This window comes from Heloderma suspectum, chromosome 10, assembly GCF_057233095.1.
Source record: "Heloderma suspectum isolate Gila_16-S chromosome 10, 16-S_ref, whole genome shotgun sequence".
In the NCBI taxonomy this organism is placed as follows: Eukaryota; Metazoa; Chordata; class Lepidosauria; order Squamata; family Helodermatidae; genus Heloderma; species Heloderma suspectum.
Window position 1 is genome coordinate 4237108 of NC_139467.1, and position 25387 is coordinate 4262494.

The following is a 25387-nucleotide window of genomic DNA, read 5'->3' on the forward strand; positions in this document are numbered from 1 at the left end:
TCCAGATGTGCTGGACCACAATTCCATTATTCCCCCTGCCATCTGTGCTAGGCATTCTGGTCCAACATATCTGGAGAACACCAGGTTGGGGACGGCTGCTACAGAGCATTGAAAAAGCCTAGACTGGATGCAGAATTCAGCTCCCTAAGAAATCTCAGCTTTGTGTTGTTGTTGTTGTTGTTCTTCAGTCGTTCAGTCGTGTCCGACTCTTCGTGACCCCATGGACCATAGCACGCCAGGCCTTCCTGTCCTGCGCTCTCTCCCGGAGCGTGCTCAAGTTCATATTCATTGCATCAGTGATGCTATCTAGCCATCTCATCCTCTGCCGTCAGCTTTGTGTATGCGTCCTTAACTTTAAAAAAGCACACCAAGGTTCTAGTCTTTCTTGCCTGCAAAGGGTGTGGGCAATACATGCTTAGAATGTATTAGACCACACTTAGAATACTGTGTACAGTTCTGGTCACTGCACCTAAAAAAAAGATATTGTAGAGCTGATAAAAGTACAGAAAAGGGCAACTAAAATTATCAAGGGGCTGGAACAACTCCCCTATGAGGGAAGGTTACAACAGCTGGGATTGTTTAACTTGCAAAAAAGGCAAGTAAGGGGAGACATGATAGAGGCACAAACCATGCAAATTCCTCGAGAAGACTAATCCCCTTTTAAAGCCATCCAAATTAATGGCCATCGCTACATCTAGTGGCAGCAGATTCCATAGTTGAACTATACGCTGTGTGAAGTCCTTCCTGTGATCTGTCCTGAATACTCACCAGTCAGCTTCATGGGTGACCCCACTGGGTTCTAGTATTGTTAGAGAGGGAGAAAAATACCTCCCTCTCCACTTTCTCCACACCATGCATAATAACAATTATTTGTCTATCAATGGCTACTAGTCCTGATGCCTCTGTGCTACCTCCGGTATCAGAGGCAGTATGTACACCAGTTGCTGGAGAACAGGGGTGGGAGGGTGCTGTTTCACTTGTGTCCTGCTTGTGGGTTTCCTGTGGGCAGCTGGTTGGCCACTGTGTGAACAGAATGCTGGACTGTGGGCAGGTCTGATCCAGCAGGGCTCTTCTGTTGTTCTTATACCTGAAAGCTCAGAAGAGAGGGGAGTGTCTGAATCAAACTTCCAGTGGTGTGGGCTTCAGTGCCTTGCAAAATCCTTGCTTTTTCCCTTGATAAGCAAAGCCACAATAAATTGTGTACAATAATAATTTTAAGAAGCAGGATGCACAAAAGTGAGGAGATCCCTGCACACCGCCTCCAGGATGTGGGTCACTTGGGCACAACATTTGCAACGCAGCACTCCTCTGGCCTTGGTTTTGAGCCTTAATGTTGCAATGTGTGTCTGCCTTCCAGGCAACCGGACTCCTCACTACGGCTCTCAAACACCCTTGCACGACGGCAGCCGGACACCTGCGCAGAGCGGGGCTTGGGACCCCAACAACCCCAACACGCCCTCCAGGTTGGTCGCGCCACTCGGGGACTGAGGGCAGGCTCCAGGCAAGGACCTGTCAAGCCAAGCATGACCACTTTGTGTTTCCTTATCCACAGGGCAGAGGAGGAGTTCGACTATGGTTTCGATGATGAGCCCACCCCTTCTCCGCAAGGCTATGGGGGAACCCCCAACCCACAGACCCCTGGCTATCCCGACCCTTCTTCCCCACAGGTTAACCCACCATACAATCCTCAGACACCTGGCACCCCAGCCATGTAAGTGCATCAGACCTGGAAGGGGGAGTGGGAATGAAGGGCACATAGGCACATCAGAAGCTGCTTCATACCAGCTCAGACCCTTGGCCCGTATAGCCCAGCATTTCAATGCAGAGTGGCAGCAATGACTCTCCAGAGTTTCAGATGGGAGGTTTTCCTGTCCTAATTGGAGATGACGGGGATCGAGCCTGGGATTTTCTGCATGCAGGGCAGGGACTCTACCACTGAGCTACAGCTCCTCCCTAGTTGTGACCTCCCCTACCCACCCCTTTTCTGCGCTTCACAGATGGGTTTTCATTTCTGCAAATGGAGAAAGAAGGGGGGAAAGCACCTTATTAGCTAAGATGGGGGTGAATTAGCAAGCACATCAGGTAGAGAGCCAGTTCGGTTTGCATGCTGGTCAAAAGGGTAATGGCGCTGAGCCTTCCCAAGAGCTGTCTCTTGACAGTTGTCCCGGGCTTACACTGGTATCTTTTGAGGAGTAAAACCTGATGTTCTCCCTAATAGCTCAGAGTGCTGCCCCTCAGATTATATTATCCCAGAGCAGTCAGGATGAAGCAGTCCAGATTTATTTATTTATTTATTTATTGCATTTATACCCCGCCTTTTTTCCTCTTGCAAGGAACTCAAGGCGGCATACATTATCCTCCTCTCCATTTTATCCTCACAACAACAACCCTGTGAGGTGGGTTGGGCTGAGAGTCTGTGACTGGCCCAAAGTCACCCAGTGAGCTTCCATGGCCGAGTGGGGACTAGAACCCGGATCTCCCAGCTCCTAGTCCAACACTCTTGCCACTACACCACACTGGCACTCACCACACTGGATGGGGCGGGAAGTATGCTCATGGGTCCTTCCTTGTTCCTAACCAACACCCCTCTCGCTTCTTGCAGGTATAACACAGACCAGTTTTCTCCATATGCAGTTCCATCCCCTCAAGGCTCTTACCAGCCGAGTCCCAGCCCTCAAAGTTTCCATCAAGTGGCGCCTAGTCCTGTAGGCTACCAGAACACCCACTCGCCAGCCAGTTACCACCCAACACCATCGCCAATGGCGTACCAGGTACTGTTGATGATGCGTAAGGCTTGGATCTTGTTGCAGCTTCACTTACACATACATGATACTTCTATACCTCTTGATATCCTAAAATATCTAAGTGGTTTACATCCAAAATGCATATAATACAATATAAAACCCAATGTAAAAATAATATAAAATAAATACATTAAAAATGTTACAAGAACAATAGAATATAGCAGTGTCGTAGTTGATACAAGTGTAAATAAACAGACACTTTAAAATTCCCCTAGCTGTGCAAAACCCCACCCACAAAAAGGCTGGTGTAAGAATCATAAAGGAGAATGATAAAAGGCCGCTGAATCAACCTATGACCATCTATGGAACCAAATATGGGGTTACAATCAAGCTAAAGGTAGACTTTTTCAGTTTTGGGCACAGCAGGTTGACTACTCTTGCGTACCCTGAGGATTGTCCAAGAAGATCCATGGGGTTTGACAGTAAGTGGGGTGGGGGGAATGGAGGCTGGGCACTGTTTTTATCTGACTGCCCAACAGACATATTGCTAGTAAAACAGGATCTCCTTACCTTTGACATTCTGCAATAACAGCCTCTCTGTTCTCTCTATTACCATGTTACCATCTTGGATCTTATCTTGGTCATAAAGTTCATTTCCTCATTTAAATTATCATAGTCATCTATTTTAATTTGTAACTTTCTCTAGGTTATCCCTCTTAGTTTATAAGAAATAACCTACCATTTCTCATCATTTGTGATCTTGTGATTGGTGTAGTTCAAAATATCAGTTAATTTGGTTTATACTTGATCCTAATTCTGGTAGTCTGGCCAGTATGCTAGAAAACTGAGCTAACTGGTGTTTGGGACACCCACTTCAACCTAGAAGACTAGCAGAGACTAAAAACCACTAGATCAACACAGCCCAGCTAAGATCTTGCAGTGCTCTGGGTGGGAGGGGGGAGGCTTCCAAAAGAAGGAAATCTCAACCACTACAGGGCAGCCACCAAAGTGGCTTGGCTGCCTCAGAGCATGGATAGAATTAATTGAGGTTGTTCCTTGCAGACCCAAGAGATTTTCAGCAGGAGAGAAAGGAGAATGTGGTCCTAGAGATATGCAGGGCCAAGCTCTGGAGGGCTCCATAGTTTGAAAATGGTCCCCTAAATTATGCCTGGGGAATAGTGAGGATGCTGGAATGCAGGGTTGATGCGCTCCCGTCTGCCCACCCCGTCATGGGGTAAGCTGTTGCATTTTGCACCAACTGGAGCTCTACTTGGCAGTGCTTGCAAGTGAGTCCACATAGCAGCAAATTAGAATAGTCTAGTGCTGACTTTCCCAAAGTATGAAGGATGGTTTTGAGGTACAACTTGAAAGTGGGTCTCATTTATGGCTTGATGCTGGAGGTTGTTGGCTCACGAGAAGCCTGCAATCTCCCGGGGGTGTCTCACCTCTGTGAGCTGGTGGGCAGCTGGCCTACTGATGGCTGACCACACCTGAGGCACATCTGACTTGGAGGGTAGACCTTGGAGGCTGTGAAAGGATGGTGGGGGGAGCAAATTGATTTGTAGCTATCATTTGTCGGCTTATCCACAAAGGGGCAGGCAGCATGTTGATTTTCTGCTTCAGACAGCAGATCGTTTTGAGCCATCCCTGATCATGCACCAATTGCCCCATTCTCTCTCTCTTTCTCTGTCCAGGCTAGTCCCAGCCCTAGCCCAGTGGGCTACAGTCCTATGACCCCAGGTGCTCCTTCTCCAGGAGGCTACAACCCACACACCCCTGGCTCTGGGATTGAGCAGAGCTCCAGCGATTGGGTCACCACTGACATCCAGGTCAAAGTGCGTGACACTTACTTGGACAGCCAGGTCGTGGGGCAGACGGGAGTCATCCGTAGCGTGACTGTAAGTGAATAGACAGATATGTCACTTCACATGAGTTGGCCATGAAATGGAGGGGAATGGGTGATTGGCTGAAAAGAGTTGGGGAAGACGGATAGCAGATTTTCCCGATGTTCAGATCTAATAAGAGCAGAGGCAGTATTTTGTCCAGCTGAGGGCCTGATCCCAGGAAAGAGGTATCAGCCGGGCGTCCATTTCCAAATCTGGACATGTTCTTCGATGACTCATAGTATGTCAAATGAAACATCCCAGCTGGCCTTTTTAAGTGAGGTGTGAGAGACGGTGAAGGGTGGAGAGCTACTTCCCAGCGCTGTTTCTGTTGGAAGGAAGGAATACCACCCACTTCTCTCCCCGCCCCCCCTTGAGGTTTTGAGCCCCTTTTATTCTGAACGGAGGCGCCTTTTAGGGCTGAACGCTCCATTAATCAGGAAAGTAGGTTTCCATTGAAGCCACATCCATTGAGCCCTGAGATTTACACAGCTACTGTGCAGGGTGCTTCCTTGTAGTGTCTTGTCAAGAAGGCCCCACTGCAGATTAAGCTTGTTGCAAGTTTCTTCAGTCAATGTATACATAACTTGTGAGCTGTGTAGCCTTTTTGGTATATACGGTAACTTCCCGTTCTCATATCTCATCTAGCCTCACAGCTGCCATTTGTGAGGATCAATAGGGCGGTGACTTGCCCAAAGCCATCTGGGGTGGGGTGGGGAGATTTTTCATCTGCCTCCAGAATTGGGCAGGTTTGCCCAAGTCTGCAGCTGATCACCTTAGTGGTTTTCTCCTTCTCTCTTTCTCTGCCTTCATCCTCCTATGACCTGGCAGGGTGGCATGTGCTCAGTCTATCTTAAGGACAGTGAGAAGGTGGTCAGCATTTCCAGTGAACACCTGGAGCCTGTCACACCAACCAAGAACAATAAGGTATGTTGAAAGAAATGGGAAGAGGTTTCCTCCATCTCACAGCCCTCTGCAGTAATAAGGATAGGAAAACACCATACAGTTCTCAGTTATTCTGCTGTTATTTGGAGAAGGTGGACACAGGAGCCGTTAGAGCAGCCTTGCCCATCCTGGTGCCCTCCGGAAGTGTTGGACTGCAACTTCCAGCATGCCCCAGCCAGCCATGGTAGCTGTGGCATGCTGGGAGTAGTAGCCCAATGCATATGGAGGACACCAGGCTGGGGAGAGCTACATAAGTGTCTTGCTTCCGTCTTTTCAATCCCAACTTTTATTCTCGGTGGTGGTAGCGGTAGCATCCTGATGTACAGCGGTGGGTCCCTGGTCATGGAGAGAAACGCAGTGCTAGAGGCTGCAGGAAATGGTTAAGAAATTAGAAGTGGTAGCAGTGGCAGGGGGGGGTGAGGGGTGCATGAGCATTTATCTATTAGGCTTTTTGCCAACTCCCTGTTTGGCAAAGGTCTTACACGGGTCTTCTCTGTCAGTAGCCCATGGGTTTATTAGCCTTCAGTGCTTTCTCCATGCATGTAATACTTGAAAACCAGGGTGTGTGGGGACTCTGCATCCCAGACTCCTGCCTACAAGCTCCCTCGGTGAGCCGCTTTTTCATGCTGCCTCATAAATCCCTTGGACTCCCAACCACCCAGGGGTAGATACCCTTGGCACCAGTGTTGCTGTCTTTTAGGCAACGGGCAAACCCTTTTATTTACCTGGCATTTAGAAACATTTTTACTATCTTAAGTTTTTCAAACACCTTGACAAATAAATCATGCTTTTATCTGCTGGTTGTTTTTGTATGTATACATTTCCAGGGGGTAGCAATATCATTCAGCTGCATCAAAAGCAATGAAGAGTCTTGTGGCACCTTAAAGATGAACACATTTATTCTGGCATGAGCTTTCATAGACACTGTCCACTTAATGAACCATGAAAGCTTGTGCCAGAATAAATGTGGTCATCTTTATGTTGCCACAAGACTCTTTGTTGTTTTTGTATGTATTGTTTTTACGTGTGTGTGTGTGTGTAAACCACACTGAATTCATTGATAGGCTGATAATTATATAATTAAAACAATAGGGTGATGCTGTCTTTTTCAATACTGTCTGTGGTTGGCCCAACCTCATCAGACAACCACAGACCCAGATGCTTGCTTCCTTCTCTTCTGCCTCCTCACAACCACCCAGTAATTACCATTGGTGAGCATAGCTTGGGCTGATTCTAATTTGGCCTGTGGCTGCTCTTCATTTGTTCTGTACATGCACACTTGGGCCTGTGTGATTGGGGTCTCCCCCTATTTCTAGTCAGTGACCCCAAGCTTTTTCCTATCTTGCAGGTCAAGGTCATCTTGGGGGAGGACAGGGAGGCTACTGGAGTCCTGTTGAGCATTGACGGAGAGGATGGCATTGTCCGCATGGACCTGGAAGAACAGCTCAAGATCCTCAACCTGCGTTTCCTTGGCAAGCTGCTGGAGGCCTAGAGGGATGGAGAATAATCTTTGTGTGTGATGGGTGGCTTTTTTTTTTCTTTCCTTTTTTTGAGCATATCGCCTGCAGACTGCTACAGCATGTCCTTGTACAGATTTGCCCCTAAGGAAGTTTTATTTTTGTGTGTGTGTGCTTTTTGTCTCTGCTTATTTCCCCAGCCAAGCAAGTGACTTTGCTTTTTTGGGGGTGGGGATAATCTTGCAATTGTGCGTAAAGTGACTTCAGCAGAAGACATGCAGTGAGCAGCGTGTGTTCTTTCTCTCCCGTAGCACTTTATGCCCTCTACAGCACTAGAATCATCCGGTGTGTAGCTTGTTTTAATAAAATATTCCCCTGTACCCCCTTCGTACTGTGTTTACCTTAATAGAGAAGCTATCATGTTCAAGATTGCTGCCTTGTTTCTGGAGCCAGTTGTTTAAGTGTTTCATGCTCCAAAGAAGGGATTTAATATTACTGTAGTCTTCTTTGTAAACTGTGTTAGGTGTTAAATACTGTTTCTGTTGAGGAGGACAATCTTTCTGTTGGGGAGGGAAGATCCTTCAGAGGTAGGGTGTCAAGCCATAATGTGGCCTATGAAGTCCTCCTTCTCTCAACTGTAATAAACTGCTGCCGTTCAGTTCTGTCAAAGCAACATTTGTAGGTTACACATCAGCCTTGCCTTCTGCAGTTCTTGCAGACGGGCTGGATTTGACCCTCACAGTAGCTTTTTATCTGGCTGAAGTTGTTCAGTCAAAATGTAAAAGGTTTGCCCAGTTGAACTTAGGAGGGATAGAAGCAGTGAGTCTTAGTGTGCCTTATACACATATTGTCGCCCTGCTTATTTAACTTATATGCAGAGTGCATCATGAGAAACGCCGGGTTGGATGAATCACAGGTTGGAATTAAGATTGCCGGGAGAATGAACAACAACCTCCGATACGCAGACGATACCACCCTAATGGCAGAAAGCGAAGAGGATCTAAAGAGCCTCTTGTTGAGGGTGAAAGTGGAGAGTGCAAAAGCTGGTTTGAAACTCAACATTAAAACAACGAAGATCATGGCATCTGGCCCCATCCCTTCCTGGCATATGGAAGGGGAAGAAATGGAAGCAGTGACAGATTTTAGTTTCTTGGGCTCCAGGATCACCGCAGACGGTGACTGTAGCCATGAAATTAAAAGACACTTGCTCCTTGGGAGGAAAGCTATGGCAAACCTAGACAGCATAGTAAGAAGCAGACACATCACCTTGCCGACAAAGGTCCACATAATCAAAGCTATGGTTTTCCCAGTAGCAATGTATGGCTGTGAGGGCTGGACTATAAGGAAGGCTGTGCGCCGAAGAATCAATGCTTTCAAACTGTGGTGCTGGAGAAGACTCTTACGAGTCCCCTGGACTGCAAGGAGGTCAAATCAGCCAATCCTAAAGGAAATTAACCCTGACTGCTCATTTGAAGGACAGATACTGAAGCTCAAATATTTTGGCCACCTAATGCGAAGAGAAAACTCTCTGGAAAAGACCCTGATGCTGGGAAAGACTGAAGGCAAAAGGAGAAGGGGATGGCAGAGGATGGGATGGCTAGATAGCCTCACCGATGCAATGAATATGAACTTGAGCACACTCTGGGAGAGAGCGGAGGACAGCAAGGCCTGGCGTGCTGTGGTCCATGGGGTCACGAAGAGTCAGACACGACTGAACAACAACTTGCAGAATGCATGTTCGTTCCCAGTCAGTTATCTCATTACTCCCAAGCATCGTGTGCTCTATATCTGTGAAACTTGCAGCTACGTTATGCCAGTTTTATTGTCCATGGAGGTGATTAGATTATTATGGTCCCTGGAGAGGGTTTAGAATGCAGCTTCATCTATTCTGGCTCTAATCCAGCTGAAGTTATCTGTACGTCTTCTTCCTCCTTGGAGGAGGAGGTGCAGGGAATGCTGATCAGATTTGCAGATGACACAAAATTGGGCGGGATAGCTAATACCCTAGAAGGCAGAATCAAAATTCAAAGTGATCTGGATAGACTGGAGTGCTGGGCAGAAAACAACAGAATGACATTTCATAGGGATAAATGCCAAGTTCTGCGCCTAGGAAAAAGAAACCAAATGCACAGTTGCAAGATGGGGGATATGTGGCTCAACAACACTACAAGCAAGAAGGATCTTGGAACTGTTGAAGATCACAAGCTGAATATGAGCCAACCATGTGATGTGGCTGCAAAAAAGGCAAATGCTATTTTGGGCTGCATTAATAGAAGCATAGCTTCCAAATCCCGGGAAATACTAGTTCCCCTCTACACAGTACTGGTTAGGCCTCATCTGGAATACTGTGTCCAGTTCTGGGCACCACACTTTAAGAAGGATGCAGACAAACTGGAGAGGGTTCAGAGGAGGGCAACAAAGATGATCAGGGGACTGGAAACAAAGCCCTATGAAGAGAGACTGAAAGAACTGGGCATGTTTAGCCTTGAGAAGAGAAGACTGAGGGGAGATATGATAGCGCTCTTCAGGTACTTGAAAGGTTGTCACAGACAGGAACGTCAACATTTCTCGATCATCCCAGAGTGCAGGACATGGAATCATGGGCTCAAGTGACAGGAAGCCAGATTCCGGCTGAACATCAGGAAAAACTTCCTGACTGTTAGAGCAATACAACAATGGAACCAATGACCTAGGGAGGTGGTGGACTCTCCCACATGGAGGCCTTCAAGATGAGGCTGGACAGCCATCTGTCAGGGATGCTCTGATTTGGATTCCTGCATTGCACAGGGGGTTGGACTCGATGGCCTTGTAGGCCCCTTCCAACCCTACTATTCTATGATTCTATGTACCTGAAGGTGAAACCAGGGCCCAGAAGTTGCTTGAGGGAACAGGCAAATCCTGCAAAGATTTGGCCCTCTGGACTCTCCCCTGATTTCTGAGAAATTCATAAAATAGGGTTTTTTATGAATTTGTGTCCAGAACTGGACACAGTACTCCAGATGAGGCCTAACCAGTGCTGAGTAGAGAGGGACTAGTACTTCCCTGGATTTGGAAGCTATGCTTCTATTAATGCAGCTTCAGATTTCCTATTCGAAACAGTAGTAGTTTCCTTTGAGTAGTTTCCTTTTTTTGAAAGTATTGCAAGTTTCACAGGCCCCAGTCTCCCTAAGTTTACGTCTCCCCACCACCCCTTTCTTTTGCTGTAATCTGTATCATCTGGCCCCTTACCTATCATGCAGGGAGCCAAGCAAACATTCCAGTGTCTTCATTTATGAGCCGAATTACTCTTATTTTCTTTCACAGTTGTGAAAACAGCTGTGGGGCCCTTTCCAGCGCGAAGGGGGAGTCTCCAGGCCAGAAGCCGCCTAGAAGCCGCCCTTCATCTACGCGGCTCCAGGCCAGCTGAAGTCAGCTGTGCCTGAAGGTGGAACTAGAGGCTCCGAGGGAAGCAGGAGGCTCCTGCCCCCGCTCCCTCGGAAGGGAGGACGTCGGGGCGGGAGGGGAGGGGTACTCATAACAGGCCTTCAGGAACCGGAGCCCGCTGCACCAGGCCATGTTTTGCATTACGCAGGCGAGGCTCCCACTCTGCAGGGCGAACCGCGGCCCCGCGTGCGCTCCGCGAAAGAAAACTTGCGTGGGGCAAATAAAGCGCCGCGCGCCCCGCACGCGTGTCCTGCCCTTTCGCCTTGGCGGCCGACCTTTTCCCCGTTGGTGGTCCCGCCCCCCGGCAGCGCCAATCCCGTTCTAGCCAATGGGCAGCTCCCCTCCTGTTCGGCCCTCCCACTAAGCCCTTTCCCCTCCGCATTGGGCAGTGCCGTGTGTTCCTCAGCGCGGACTTCCCGCCGGGGCAACCCGCGCCGGAGAAATTAAACCGGCAGCCACTGGGCGTCCGCTGCCTCTCTCCTCGCTCCCTATGATTGGCTAAGAGCCGACCGGTGGGCGGGGAAGCCTGGGGGGGGGGATGTCGGCTGCTTTTGCGGATTGGCTAACTTGGTCAGCTCCAGGTTTCTTATTGGAGGGAGGGCCGCTCGGGCGCGGCGGGTTGGCTCTGGGAAGACATGGAGGGAGAAAGGGGCGGGCGCTCGTGCAGTCTTCTCTCGCCTCCTGATTGGGCCAGGCCCGCGCATGCGCCTTTCAGTGCACCGCGTGGAAAGATGGCGGTGGTCGCGGCGGCGGCGGCTCGCGCCTGGTCTGTGACGGCGCTGACGGGCGGGCTGCGGGCGCTGAGCGGGACCGGCGGCGGCTACTGTTGTCGGCGGTGGAAGCGGCGCGGCGCCGGGACGGCGCCGGGGCGGCAGCTCACCGCGGGGGTGCCGCCTCAGGCCCCCTCTCAAGCGGCCGGGGCGGGGCTGACGGGAGCCGTCCTGAGGGACCCTGTCAGGCAGCAGCAGGTGAGGCGGCGGCGGCGGCGAGGGTCCCTGGATGGACGACGGCGGCGACACAGGAAGCTGCCCTCTTCTGCTGGGTCAGGTCTCTAGTCCGGCCTGGGCCTTCCAGATGTATTCGGTTGCAACTCCCATCATCCCCAGCTGGCATGGGGGTGGTGGGAGTTGTAGTCCAACACCTCCGGAGGCCCCTTGGCTGGGGGAAGGTGCTCTAGTGCAGGGGTGGCAACTTGTGGCCCTCCAGAATTTGTTTTGGCCTACACCTCCCATCAGCCCTCACCAGTTGAGTGCTCTGCCCAGGGCTGATGGGAGTTGTAGGCCAAAACATCTGGAGGGGCACAAGTTGGTTCAGTCTACTTCAGCCTTCCTCAGCTAGGTGGCCCTCAGATGTGTTGGGATAAAACTCCTGTCATCCCCAGCTGTTGGCCATTCTGGCTGCAGGTGATAGGAGTTGTAGCCCTAACAGATCTGGAGGGCACTAGGTTGGGAAAGGGTGGCTCATCCTATTTTGACAGGTGTTGGCTCTTCAGGGTCTCAAGCAGAGAGGCCTTTTCTATTACTGCTTCCAGTGGGAGATAGTAGGATTTGAACTTGGGACCTTTTGCATGCAAAGTAGGTGCTCCACCCCTGAGCTATAGCCCTCCATAATGAGAAGCTTGTTTCTACTGAGTCAGAGGCATTGCGATGGGCCATAGCCCAGTGGTAGAGCATGTGCTTTGCATGGAGAAAGTTCCATCTTCATGTAGTTTCAATGCCCACCATCTCCTTGTAGGGCTGGGAAAGACTCCTTGCCGGAAACCCTGGACTGCCACTGCCAGTTAGTATTGACAGTACTGCTCCAGATGGACTTTGTATAAGGCAGCTTCCTACGTTCCTAGTCCAGTATGGTCTATTCTTAAGTGGCACCAGCGCTCCAGAGTCTCAGGCAGATAGAGGTCACATTCCTAGTCGAGCAACCTAGCAACCTGGAGGCTGAGTTCTGGAACTTCTGCGTGCAAAGTATGCACTTTGCTGCTGAGCTATGGTTCCTTCTGACTGAAAGCAGATGACTCACTTAATGGGAGAGACAAACAGGAGGGGAGCTGCCCATTGGCTAGCACTCAGAGGCGGCCATGGCTGCTCCTTCCCAGGATTGGCGCTGCCAGGTGTTACTCATCAGGATAGGAACATTATGATCATTTGAGGCCCTCCTCCAAGTGAAGCACAGAGGATGGCAAGCACAGAGGATGGCAACAAGGGAGAGGGCCTTCTTGTTGGTGGGTCCCTGATTGTGGAATGCTCTCCCCACTGAGATCAGCCTGGCACCAATATTAGCATCTTTTCGGTGTCTGGTTAACACTTCCTTCTACTCCCAGGCTTTTGATGGCATAAGTGATGGGGCTTTTAATGTCAGTTGTTCTATCAGATTCTGGTATCTTAATTGTAACTATTTTTTAAAGCTGTGTTACATTGTTTTTTTTTAATTTTGCATGTTAAAGTATTATGTTTTTATTATGTTGTACTTTGGGGTTGTAATTTTTGTGAACTACCCAGAGAACTTTGGCAGTTGGGCAGTATAGAAATGGAATGAATCAATGAATTAATGAAGATTGTCATAACAAGTCAGAATGTTAGTCCATCCAGCCCAGTACCTAGTACTCTAACTGCAGGTGCTCTCGAAGGCTTTGGCAGAGGGTTTCCCCAGTCCTACTCCCCAAGGTTCTTGAACTGGAGATGGCAGACCCTGAGCATGCCATGCAGGTGATCTGCCGCTGAGCAGTGACCTCTCCCCCAAGCTGGCAGGAACAGATGACTGGCATATGTTATTGCAGTTTGTATAACATTGCTCTATATTGAATCAGACTGTTGGGCTGCCTATCCTGCAGTTGTCTACTCTATCTGGAAGTGGTCCTCCAAGGCCCTTCCCAGTGTGGCTGTCAATAATCCCTTTTATGTGGAGATGCCAGAGACTGATTCTAGGTACTTCTGTATGCAAGCAGGTGCTCTGCTGTTGATTTCTGGGAAGCTGCCTTATCCTGAATTGGACTATTGTATCTCCAAGAACTCAGCCACAGATCTTTTCCAGACCTCATAAATGAGACACCTCTAACTAGAAGTGCTATGGGTTGAACGTGGGATGTTCAGTGTGCACTGCTGTTGCTCTAGCCCTAGGTCCACCCCAAATTTGCAAGAACAGATCACTGGCATATGAAGCCACCTTATATTCAGTCAGACCATTGTTTCTTCTAGACCACTATTGCTTCTTCTGACTATTAACATCTCTGCAGAGGTTCATGTAGAGGTCTTTCCCAGCAGTTGGTAGTTGAGATCCTTTAATTGAAGATGTTGGAGTTTGAACCTGTAGCTCTTCATGCAGAGCATGTGTTCTTGTCACTGAGCTGTGGCATCTCCTAAAATGAACATTTTCAAAAGCTTTTCAAAAGCACACATATGAAGCTGTCTTACATCAAGGGGTCTTGGGTTGAGGTTATTCTCAGCACGTGCTATCTGAGGTGTTTTACCTGGAGATGCCAAGAGTTTAATCTGTTACCTTCTGCATGCAAAGCATGTGCTCTTTTTCTGAGCTACAGCTTATACCCAATAATGAAGGGTGGGGGGAGTAAGAACAGTCCTGTGACATTTTAGAGGCTAACAGATTAAGCATGCGCCTCTTCTAAAGCGGTATATACCATCCACAATTTTGGTAAGTGCTGATACTAAATATATATTTAGAATCTGTGTCCTGATTAATTGGTGCCACCTTTTTAGTTTATTAAGAACTTTTAGCGCGCAATTCTATGGGGATAGGTGGCTGCCTCCGAACTCAGAGCGATTGGATTGCCTATCCAATGCAGGGCAGGAGAAGCACAGAGGGGATCGTTCCCTCCACGCTTCTCCTGCCCTGCATTTGCGGCTAGACAGCCGATTTTGGCTGTCTAGCCATGGGAAGGCGAAGCGGAGGAGGCGGCTGCCGGATGACACATAGGATGTGTTGTACTGGCATTTCCGCCTTCCCCACCCCAGAACGCCCCATTTTGGCCGCTCTGTGCTCCTCTGTGGAATGCGGGGCTGTTCCGTGTTGCCTGCGAGGCAGCGCAGAAGGGGGAGAAAGTTGGTTCTCCAGGAACTGACCTCAGAGTGCAGGCTCCGAGGTCAGTTCCTGGAAAACCAAATATCCTATGGCAGCCTAGCCGCTGACTAGCGGCCATAGGATTGCTCCCCCCATCAAGTAATTTAATAAATTGATCAATTATGTGTTGTAGCCCTAATCATAATAAATATCTGCATGGGCAAAGCCCAGTTCTGGCATTGAAACAAAGGATCAAATTCTCTACATAGCAGATACCCTCTGGCCAAATTCATAATTTTTTCTCTGGAAGTCACCTTAATTCACCTTAAGCTACCTTAGTTGCATCTTAATTCAACATCAATATAACCGCACTTAGGGTGCAATCCTATGCATGTTTAGACATTAAAAAAGTCCTACAACTGCCAGCATGTCCAGCTGGGGCACGCTGGGAGTTGTAGGACTTTTTAAATGTCTAGCCATGCATAGGATTGAGCCCTTTAAGTACTGAAATGGTTCCTCCAGCTTCAGCAAGCTGTCTGTTTCTTTGCCCACCCCCATAACTCTAACTCACTCACTCTCTCTCTCTCTCTCTCTGTGCAGTCAACAGAAGATGGAGATGGAAAAGGCTCTGATGAACAGCAAGAGAAGAAAAAACAGAAGGAAAACACTGCATATGCCAAGAAAATGGTGCTCAGGATAGCAGGGCTTATGGGAGCTGGCAGCGGTATAGCAATTATCTACATCTTTGGTAAGTTTTCCTTCATCCACTGAGGGAAAGGTTAAGGTGTGCCCAAGGTTTACCAGCAGGGATGGCAGTCAGTTCACTATGTTGAGGCTGCATCCTCTGTCCCATTATCAGTTCAACTCTTTGAGACATGGCTGGCTCCAGCCCTCTGGATGGTTCCTTCCAACTGATCTGGGTGGAAATACCTGGTACAAGTTCCTGTTCTCTAGATGCCGTTTCAGATGGAGCTATGTGTGGATTGGAGGAGGATTTGAACTCAGGCGTTTTTTTATAGACTTGCTAATAGAACATAGCTGCCTGTCCTGGAGAGCTGTTAGCCTGGCTGTGTCTTCTCCAGTGGCTGGTTGGGCTGGTCATGAAGTCTTACTGGGAGGCCTTGCTCTCAGAATATAGTTCCTAGCTGTTATTGCTGTAAGTACCCCCAAATTTAATTCAGTTACTGTTAGAAGGTCCAGCAAGGAATCCAAAATCAAAAAGCCTGTGCTGGACAATGTATTTCAGTAGCTTTCCCCAACCTGGTGACTTCCAGATGTTTTGAACTACAATTCCCAACATTCTTGACTATTGGTCATGCTGGATGGGCTGATGGGAGTTGAAGTCCAAACAGCTGGAGGGCACCAGGTTGGGGAAGGCTGCATGGCATTGTTTGGCATGTAACTGCAGTGACTGGGTAAAAATCTCTTTTCATAATTTGTTGATATTGGGCAGATCAGCTGTATGCTATGGGAATAATAGAGGAGCTCTGATAACTTTAAATGAGGGGTGCAGAACCATTCGGGGGGCAGATGACCTCCAATCCAGCCCTCTGCTGGCCATACAATGTTGGGTGGGTGTGGTCACACCCACATGACATCATTTGATCCCTATCTGAAATGCCAGGGGGATCCTTAACCTGGCACTTTGGCTGGGGGCCAGGCTTAGCTTCAAGCAGGAGTGAAGGGGACTGAGCCGGCTCGTGTTTGCTGTACTTGGGTTTTCCCAGTCAGAGAACGCCCACATGCAGCAAAGCTGTAGTGACGAAGGCTCCATTTGAACCATCTACCTGCCAGCTTCACCCAGCCTGTGCTTTCCCCAGCCTGTGCTTTCCCCATTTGGGCAGGTGAAGCCTGTCAGAGGAGTGAAGGGCACTGGGCCAAATTAGCTTCATTCTGCCAAGGCTTTCCCTGGCTAGGAAAAGCCTAGGCAGAGCAAAGTCTCCCCAGTTTAGGTGCTGATGTAAGGTTGCTCTTCCAGCCAGCACCTTGGCTGGGGAATCCCCTGTGCACCACTCCCCATCCCAGTTTGGGGAGGGAGGAGCGTGCAGGGGAATCCATGCTGTTTTCTCCAATCACAGATTGAAGAAAACAGCAGCAGGGATTCCTTTCCCCACCGCCTCCCCAAGCCCACAGTAACCTCCAGGGGCAGGGCTTTCGGGGGGGGAGGGGCCCCTGGAGGGAGCACAAGCCTCTGCGGGCCAGATGGAGAGCCTCTGCAGGCTGTGGAGGTTCTGCACCCCTGTTGTAACTGATGCGGATTTCACACTTCACATGTTTTTTATGCAAAGTACCGCATCTCTAAATATCTATGTAATTGTCTTTGGGTATCCTGTTAGTCCAGGATTCCCAGGCTTTTATGTACATGCGTGTGTATATCTCCAGGTTTACAGAGCTGTATGGTTATCATTCTGATATTTCTGGATACTTCATCCATGTGGTGGTGGTGGTGGTGGTGGTAGTATAGTAGACATCTGCCTCCGACATTTGGCAGGGGCACCCCGAAGAGGGCCTCTGAAAATGATGTTGGTGTCTGGGCAAGCATATATGGGTGGAGAAACTCCCCTTTTTCCCCTTGCCAGCAAGATTAAAAAGATTTCAAAAAGGAAAATCGTAATAGCTGAAAATTAAGCTGGTCTTTCACTATTGAACCTGAAACAGCAAGAGCTCTCTTGGCACATTCTTAATCTAATGGAATTGCATTTGCTCCTTGAATCGTGTAACACGGTGCTTTGTACCAGCTGTGAAACTTTTGGGGTTCTTGTTGTGCAATATTCCAAAGTTACTTTTCTGTCTTGTCTTTGTTTTTGGTGGCAGGTAGTAATTCAGTGGATGAGCATGGCGTTAAGGTAAGTTGCTTCTTTCTAGGATGTTGGGCTTGTTAATTAGGTGCCTGCCACTAGGGGTCACTGTGTGCTTGATGTTGCTGTGCAGTTGATGATTGAAAATTAGACTTGCCCGTTCCCTTGGGGCAGAGTGAACGTTATTTAAATTTGGCAGACAGATACACTTGTTAGCTGCTAAGACATGAGTGGAAAAGCAAACTGTGGAATATTGTTGGGAGCCAGCATCACAATGCATGTTCCCTCTGTGTAGGATGAGAGTAATTTATGTGTACTCTTCATGAATGGTGGCAGTGAGGCACATGGCCATTTCTATAGCATTTCTCTGTGTTCAAAGAACTTCCTGACTTTCATATCCTTTATACTGTCAGGAACCTTGTGAGAGGGGTTGGTAGTTCAACAGGGATTTGAGCCTGGGTCTCCCATGTACACTTTCTGCGTTCTAACTATTGAGGATACGCAATAGACATCAACAACTGGAGGCCCTGGGACCAAATCTGGCCCCCTCAGTAATACTAGCTGGGCCTCATAGTTGCCAACTCAGAAGCAAGTGGGGCAGGGAGCAAGTAGTGACTGTGGCAATACATCTGGAAATAAGGGAAGACCTGACCACCCCACCCTTCCTCATTCCCTCCTCAAAATGGCTCTCCAGTAAACTACTTGCTGAACAGCAAGACTCGAACTTGCACTCTTCTTTTTCTGAATGCATCACACTGCTTCGGCAGGTATTCCAGAAAACATGGAGGCAATCACTGCAAATTCTCCTGAGGTCCTGTGAGCTGTAGCACCCTGTGCAGTTATTTGTCCCTCTTACCTGGCCATGTCACCTACACCTGTGCTAGTATACCTCTATTGCTTCTCATTTATCATCCCACCCTCCAGCCTCTCCAAATTCTTGGCTTTTCCCCAGTTCTGATTCTGAGTAAAGTCTACAGGTAAAACAGAGTTGCAAAATAGGCAAACATAACTTTGAGCAAAGAAACATTTTCCTTCACTGAGCACAGGATATAAACCAGGCTGGACAAAGACCTTAGCTTACCCAAATCCCTTTTGTGCCACCAAAAAAATATTTGGGTGGCTGTTTCCTGTTCCACTATGACTCAGCCCTGAGTCTGTGGGGAAAAGTCTGGAGCCAAGTTCCCATAGATGTTTTGTGGTCCTTATTACAGCAGGCACATGTTGCCATGGATGTGTGAATGGGCCTTGCTGATTAGAGTTTGACCTACCTATTGTCTTTTGAGGGGCTGGGAAGGTGCAGGCTGTTTGAACTGAGTAGCTCTGCATATTCATCTGCGACTTTTATTTCCTCCCTTTACTCTCTGACTCCTCCTTTGGGAACAGTTGCCTTAATTGGGCTTGTTCATGACAGACCTCACACTCCAGCCCTTTTGTGGGTTTATTATCATTCTCCTTTGATATGTTGCTGTTGATGGGAGTTAGGGGGAGTCTCTTCACCCCTGGCCTGCATCCTTCATCTTTTGTTGATGTCTCCAGATGGGGAAATGGTGTATAAAGTTCATTGCAATCTTATGTATTTTGCAGTGTCCAACTGCTCACCGTAGTAATACAGTATTGGGGCTCACCTGGAAAGAAGCACTGCTAATGCACCAGATTTGGGGTGATTGTGTGTTGAAGTTCTGCAGTTACTTTAGTTCTACTTGCTGCACAGGGTTGTTTAGTTTAGGGTCACAGTTTATCTGTCTGAGGGACCCAATTCCACAGATTCTGCCCTGCACGTGCGCACACACTTTTCCCCTCTTCAGCATGATTGGTAAGTTGGTGGGTTGTTTTAGCAAGTGCCAAACTCTTTGTGAGCTTACGTATAACTGTTGTGAGTAAAATCAGTTCTTACATTTATGGATATGTTAACAGTTTAACCCTATGCATGCTTGCTTGGGAATAAGTCTGAGTGTGAAGGTTACTCTGAAGTAAGTGCACAACTATTTTCAAACTCAGTATTTCAAACTCAGCTTTTGGAGTAAGCGCTACATTGTAGAGCTGGGAAGTTGGACTGGAATCTGCAGTTCTTGTAGATTCAGCATGTTGGTGCTTCTTAGTTGTGGTTCACCCTCTGTATCTTTAGGCTGACCTCTTTGGTCCTTGGTTTCGAGAGGAACACTTGCTGTGTTGCTGTGGGGGTGGGGGTCCCTTTCTGCACTTGTGCTTTTTTGTGTCCATTACAGGAATACTGATTAGGAGTGTCTATTCTGTCCTGTCTCTCTTGATATGCAGCACAAGCCTTAGTGCTCTTGAGGAAGTGAGGTGTGAATTGCTAGTGGCCTTGCATATCCCTTAGGTGTTTTGAACGGGGGTGGGGGGGTGGGGGGGTGCGCTTCCCCCATCCCCCCCCTTTTTTGAAGTGTCTCTTACTTCCTGATTGCCTTTCTATTATGGGCAGCTTTTGATGTTGGAGGCAAAGATGTCATTCCTCACTCTGCTGTAAATAGCACTTGAATTGTCTTGGGAGGTGAGGAAGTTGTCCTGCAATATTCCTGAAGGGAGCACTTCTCCATCTGCCCCAGGTGAATGAGCCTCCTTTCTTCCCTTCCTTCCCTCAGTCTCCTTCAGTTGGTGCTAACACACTCCATGCTTCTGTGAATTGCTTCTCACCTTGATGGGCAGCAGGTCCACTTATGGCTGGCACATGCCATCTGTTTTTGATCATTTGCCCTAACAAGTGCCTTCCAGCACAATCAGCTTCTCTTGCAGAGGTGTGTGTTTATAAGGAGTCTCAAAGGTCCTTTTATAAGGACTCTGAAAGTGTAAGCCTGTGTTTTCCTATGACTTGGCTCTTCTTTTTTAATTGAGGGAAAGGAGTTGTATTTGTCTACAACATTATAATGATGCTCAGTCATTGGTTTTAAAAAGGAGTTTTTCATTGCTTTAAAAAGGCAAGGCAACTTGACAGAGGGTAGATCTGTAGCATGCTATTAGCCATGATACAATGACCCTTTCATGTGCAAAGTAAACTGCTTAAGAGGTGTTATTATATTAAGCAGTATACAAGTATTACTACTACTGAAACTAATAATAAAAATAATAACCACTATATGTCTCTGAGCACCAGATAAACTCTAGGGCTGCCCAATTCCTCTAGAACTACTTCATTACATTGAGGCTTCCTGCAACATTTTGGCAATCATTCACAAGTTAGAATAAGCAGAAAGTGTGTAGGTTTGTATCAAAAGATATCCCCTTTGTGGGAATATATTTTGGAAGCATTGGCAGGGGGAGGTGAAGATTTTCACATCTGGAACTGCTATGGCAGAATTGGAGAATGTCCATGCTTTGAAGTGGTTGTGCCCCTGCCTTTCTCAAAGGTATTCCCTGTCTGTCCCCTTACCTGCTGTTCTTGAGCCACAATAAAACTCTTTGGTGTTGTTAATGGCCCTTTTTAGACTGCCTGTCGCATTCATGTGAATGGCCACAATGAGGCGTGAGGCTGCCTGCGCTGGAGCAGATGTGCCTTGTCTAAAGGCCGTGGCACACTTCACAGCTTCCTGCAAGTCGCATGGCATCACCTGGGTGCAAGAGGATCTTCAGTGGGACCTGGCTTGTCTGGACATGTCTTTGCCTAAGTGGCTTTAAAATGGGGTCAGTCTTTGATCTCTCTCTTTTTCCCACACTGTTCTTTTGCTTCCTTCTCCTGAGAAGTGTGGATTTGCAGAAGGGAGGTTTCTTGATCTTTTTTATTACGAATTTCCTTTGTCACTCTTTAAGTCTTCAAGTGTGCATTGATCTCTCAGCTTCTAGTTTTAAAATCAAAATAAATACTGGGTCCATTCCAGTTAAGATTAAAAAAGGATGATTTCAGCAGGGAGATGTAAAAAAGGATTTTGGATCTAGATTAATATAAGGTGGAGGGAGGCTTTGTGTCAGAAGGGAAAACATGGAGTACAACATGATTCCGTTGCAGAAAGGAAGATGAGTCAGATAATTTGATAACAGTTTTATTTTGTATGTTTTCATCAAGTTGCACGCTTGAAAAAAACTCAGAATCTGGTCAGCCTGGTTGTATGTGGCCACTGGAATTGTGCATCTGATAATTTTTAAGTGTTTACACATCTAGCTGGGATGTAGCTAGAAGAATTCTCTGGTTCATGCTGCCAAACAGGTGGGTGCTTGCACCTAGTAACTTGAAATAATTATTTCAGATTGTTTTGAGCTGGGACTTTAACAGTATGGTCCTGACTCTTACACATTTTTGTTCATAATGTTTAGGAAGTTACTGCCTTTTCCAACCACCTTAGTAGTTCTGGAGTGAAAGAGGGGGTTTTGTTTACTAGATGTGGGTCCCCTGGTGTGTATTTGACTTTGGTGTTTAAGTTGCGTGCCTTTGTTTCCCTCAAGGTGGCACTGTTGAGCTTCAAAACCAACCGTCTTTGAGATGCTGGTTTGATTGTAGAAATGTCCATGGAGTTGACATTTAAGATCAAGTTTACTGCCCAGATTGTCAAAAGTTGTTAATTTAGGGAGCAAATACAGGTCTGTGTGCTTTTCCTGGCCAATATCCATGTTGTGTTGTGGGTAACTGTACCTCTGCCCGCTGCTTCTGTTGATCATCCTGAAGAGGTGCAGTGGAGCAAGTTCTTGGCTTTCTTTTTGTTGTTACTTGTCTGGCCTCCCATACCCTCACTTCCTTTCCACCAGTCTTGCCTGGCAGAGACACTTCTTTTCATAGCAGACACTTTTTTTGTTCTGTTTTGGTTTTACTTTGAAAGTCTTGAGAATCCCTGACCTGCTGAATTGATTTGCAAGACCTGAGGGAACACATTCCAACTCCTAGCAAGTGTGTTAAACCTGAATTGAGCAACCTGTCCCTATAGAAGAGGGTGCATTGTGTCGTCGCCACAGGGCGCATCAGGTTTTCTCCCAAATCGGATGAACGCCAACTTCAGCCAGAATGATTGTGGTTAGGTGAGAGAGCAATCTTCCAAGGATGATTGCCTAGGGATCATAGAATCATAGAATAGTAGGGTTGGAAGGGGCCTACAAGGCCATCAAGTCCAACCCCTATTGAAGCTATTGAAGATCTTCCCAAGTAAGCTGGACAAATGTTTGATGTTGTGTGTGTGTGTGTGTGTGTGTGTGTTTTGAAGTGGGCTTTGTCTGTAATGCAGAAGATAATTTCCTGAGGCTACTGCCAGTCAGCCCAATATCCAAGACTCTTCTGAGCTCATGGGATGGTGGGATAAAAATGTTTAAACCAGCTGACCCTCAATTCAGTGATGGACAATCACATTATCAAAATGAAAACAAGCACGATCAGCCAGATGTACACAGAACTAGTCTGTGTGTATGCGCGTGCGCACACATGTAGCACACATCTGTTTTGCCTTAAACCTTGTCGTCTCCTCTCCCAAGTCCAGCCAGAGAGCTCTGTGCTCCCAGTCAGTGCTTACACAATATTGTGTGCATGCATCACACTTCTTTGCCTGCATACAATTCCTTGATGGCTATGGCAACCCGCTGAGTGCTTAAATGCAAGGTTATCTTAAAAGCAAGAAGGAAATTGCAAACATGCATCTTCTAGGAGGAAATATCCTTGGGGGTCACATTGCAAAGGCCCATGTTCCTTGAAGCAGACATTTTTGTTTTCCAAAAAGGAATGTGGCACAGAGCCTTATCAGACTGACTAAATATGTGTAGGGGTGGGGCGGGGCTCTGAGATACATTGGATCCAGGCCATGTAGAATATGCAAGGTCAACGCCAGCAACCTGAATTGGGCCTGGAAGCACGTTGATAGCCTGTGCGGTTCCCATAGTATCAAGTGAACATGCTCTGGTCTTGCTACATCAAGCAGAAGGCTGTTTGTGGCACTCTGCACAGCTGGACCTTCCGGGTTGTTTTCAGGGGCATACCCATGCATGGGCACATTGCAGTAGTAAGCTATGGGTGATTGTAATGGGGGCCCAGGAAACACTGGGTTCGCACAACACACTAACTCACACTCGGTCAAGTGGGGGTTGTTGTTGAACCGTGGGTTGTTTGTTGAACTGTGGGTTAGCGTGTTGTCTGAATTCAGGATATGTTCCACAGGGTGGCTTATTATCTATGCAGTGTGGCTTATTTTCATCGAACAAGCCACCTTGAGAACCCATGGTTTGTTGTTGGGTTGTTCAGGGTGGTTGATAAGCCACCTTGTGGAAAATGTCCTGGGTTCACGCAACATTCTAACCCATGGCTCAACACACAGCCAACAGTTCAACAACAACCCACACTCAACTGAGCGTGGGTTAGTGTGTTGCGTGAACAGCTCCTTTAGGAAGGGATGTGGGGCCAGGGACATTAAGAATTAGTGCATTCATCGTATCAGAGGCACTTGATAAAAAATGCTTCTAGCCTGGAGAAGAGCTGGATCTATGAGTGCCCCTAGACAGTGGGTTGAGGATGATCAAGATGAAGTACAGTGACTCTGTTTTAATGGGATATAATCTCACAGGATTATGAATTTGGATTGAAGTCAGGATGCTGGCTGCATTATCACTTAATATAACAGTCCTGTGGTGCTAGCAGTTATCTTCTACCTGACAGTTGTTTCGATGAACATTTATCTAATACATATTAGGTTTTTAACAAAGCTATCAGTACTAAACAAGTGGAAATGGCTTTGACCCCCCCCCCTTTTTAAAAAGATGATTTTGTTTGATCAAGGTGCAGTTATCAGTTAGGTCAGTGGTGATCAAGTTTTGTGTTGTCCAGAACTCTGGTTTCCTGAAAAGCAAATCAGGGGGTCCTCACTGAGAAGGTTCTAGGTGAATGTCTGGTAGGGTATACTCGCTGTTCATGCAGGACAACTTTAAGGCCCACAAGGACTAAACAGTCCTCCATATGAACAGACTGCACTCTAAAACATTTGCCAGATTCTAAAACCTCAGATTTGCCAGAGTTACAGGGGTTCCATAGCAGACATGTTAATGTGGAAATTTTCCTTGAAGATGAAACATTTTTGAAGGCCGTTGACATAAGCCTTGCACAGACTTCGCTGAATCTCTCAGCCTTTATTTCATTGTACGTGTACGGTCCCCTGAGGCTTCTTAGATTTAAACAAATACAGAAAACCGTAATCTAAAATCCAGCCAAACAATGTGGAATAGTTCACCTGCAGGTGGTATCTGCATCATTCAAACGCTTAACTTGGTTAACAAGCGTCGAGACGTACTTCAGTATTTACATCCCCAGTTGGTCTAACTTGGTAGCAGTGGTTGTATTTGGTTAAGTACGGGGAATATGACCAGGACTCCGGACAGTAGGAGAGACATCTGACAGCTGCCAGTGTGCTACAGTTCTCTGTCTGCGCCCAGTTGTCGGCACTGGTTTCTTACCCTGCCAAGCCCATGTTCCACTGCTCTGAATAAAAGAGAGTGGAGGATTAGACGTTGGGTTAATCTTGGTGTGTTTTAAAAGTCTTTCGTCCTGCCTCTTTCTACTTATTTTACATAATCCCAAACACTGAGTGAAGAGATAAAACAAAGCAGTGATTCATGAACTTGTGTGTGCATTTAGTGATTGTTTGGATTAATTTCTCCCAAGAGCAGTTAAAGATAAATTTCTCCAGACCAGATTCTGCCACTGCTCTTAGCAGAACAATCTAGTATATTTCTTTGTAAGGTAGCCACAAGGATGCAAATTAACCCTCCAAGCAAAACAAGTCAGTGCCAGAAACCTGACTGAAATTGTTTCAAGTTCCTGCAGTGTTTTTAACCGAAGGATTGTGGATCAGGACTTTTCATAGAGTCTTGCAGTTTAGGCTAACAGCGGCTTTGCTGTTGCATCTGTGTCTGCAAACAATATAACTCTTGCTTGCAACCATGCGTGTCTGTGTGTGCACGCGTGTGTGCAGATTTCAGCTGGGGTGCTTGTTTTTTAGATGTATTAAGGGGTACTGTTATTTTGCATGGAGGATTCTGTAGTGCCCAAACAGCTGGTGCATTACTACAGATTATTTCAAAGTGGGCAGAATTGAAAGGGCTCCTCTCCCAGCGATTCCTCTCTGGCCTGTGTATAAATGCAAAAAGCTGTTACTAGAACAGCCAGGTTTCAACATTGCAGGAATTTAATTTCCTCAAGCCCAAACTTTGTT

General features: G+C 47.4%; 2 protein-coding genes across 3 annotated transcripts in view; both read left to right on the forward strand.

The window, feature by feature from the left end:
• The window catches only part of SUPT5H (SPT5 homolog, DSIF elongation factor subunit), a 41570-nt gene extending 34161 nt beyond the window's left edge, over nucleotides 1-7409 (forward strand). Inside the window, exons 24-29 of the mRNA XM_084814683.1 lie at nucleotides 1358-1463; nucleotides 1553-1711; nucleotides 2603-2771; nucleotides 4439-4642; nucleotides 5459-5554; nucleotides 6921-7409. Coding sequence (XP_084670809.1) covers nucleotides 1358-1463; nucleotides 1553-1711; nucleotides 2603-2771; nucleotides 4439-4642; nucleotides 5459-5554; nucleotides 6921-7064 — 878 coding nt within the window. The 3' untranslated portion in view covers nucleotides 7065-7409. The remainder of the gene's footprint in view (nucleotides 1-1357; nucleotides 1464-1552; nucleotides 1712-2602; nucleotides 2772-4438; nucleotides 4643-5458; nucleotides 5555-6920) is intronic.
• Nucleotides 7410-11165: 3756 nt separating this feature from the next.
• TIMM50 (translocase of inner mitochondrial membrane 50) overlaps nucleotides 11166-25387 on the forward strand; it is a 34480-nt gene continuing 20258 nt past the window's right edge. The window contains exons 1-3 of one of the 2 annotated variants that reach the window (XM_084814689.1): nucleotides 11166-11420; nucleotides 15064-15211; nucleotides 17278-17309. In XM_084814689.1, coding sequence (XP_084670815.1) covers nucleotides 11184-11420; nucleotides 15064-15211; nucleotides 17278-17309 — 417 coding nt within the window. In that variant the 5' untranslated portion in view covers nucleotides 11166-11183. The remainder of the gene's footprint in view (nucleotides 11421-15063; nucleotides 15212-17277; nucleotides 17310-25387) is intronic. The other variant, XM_084814688.1, reaches the window with a different exon arrangement.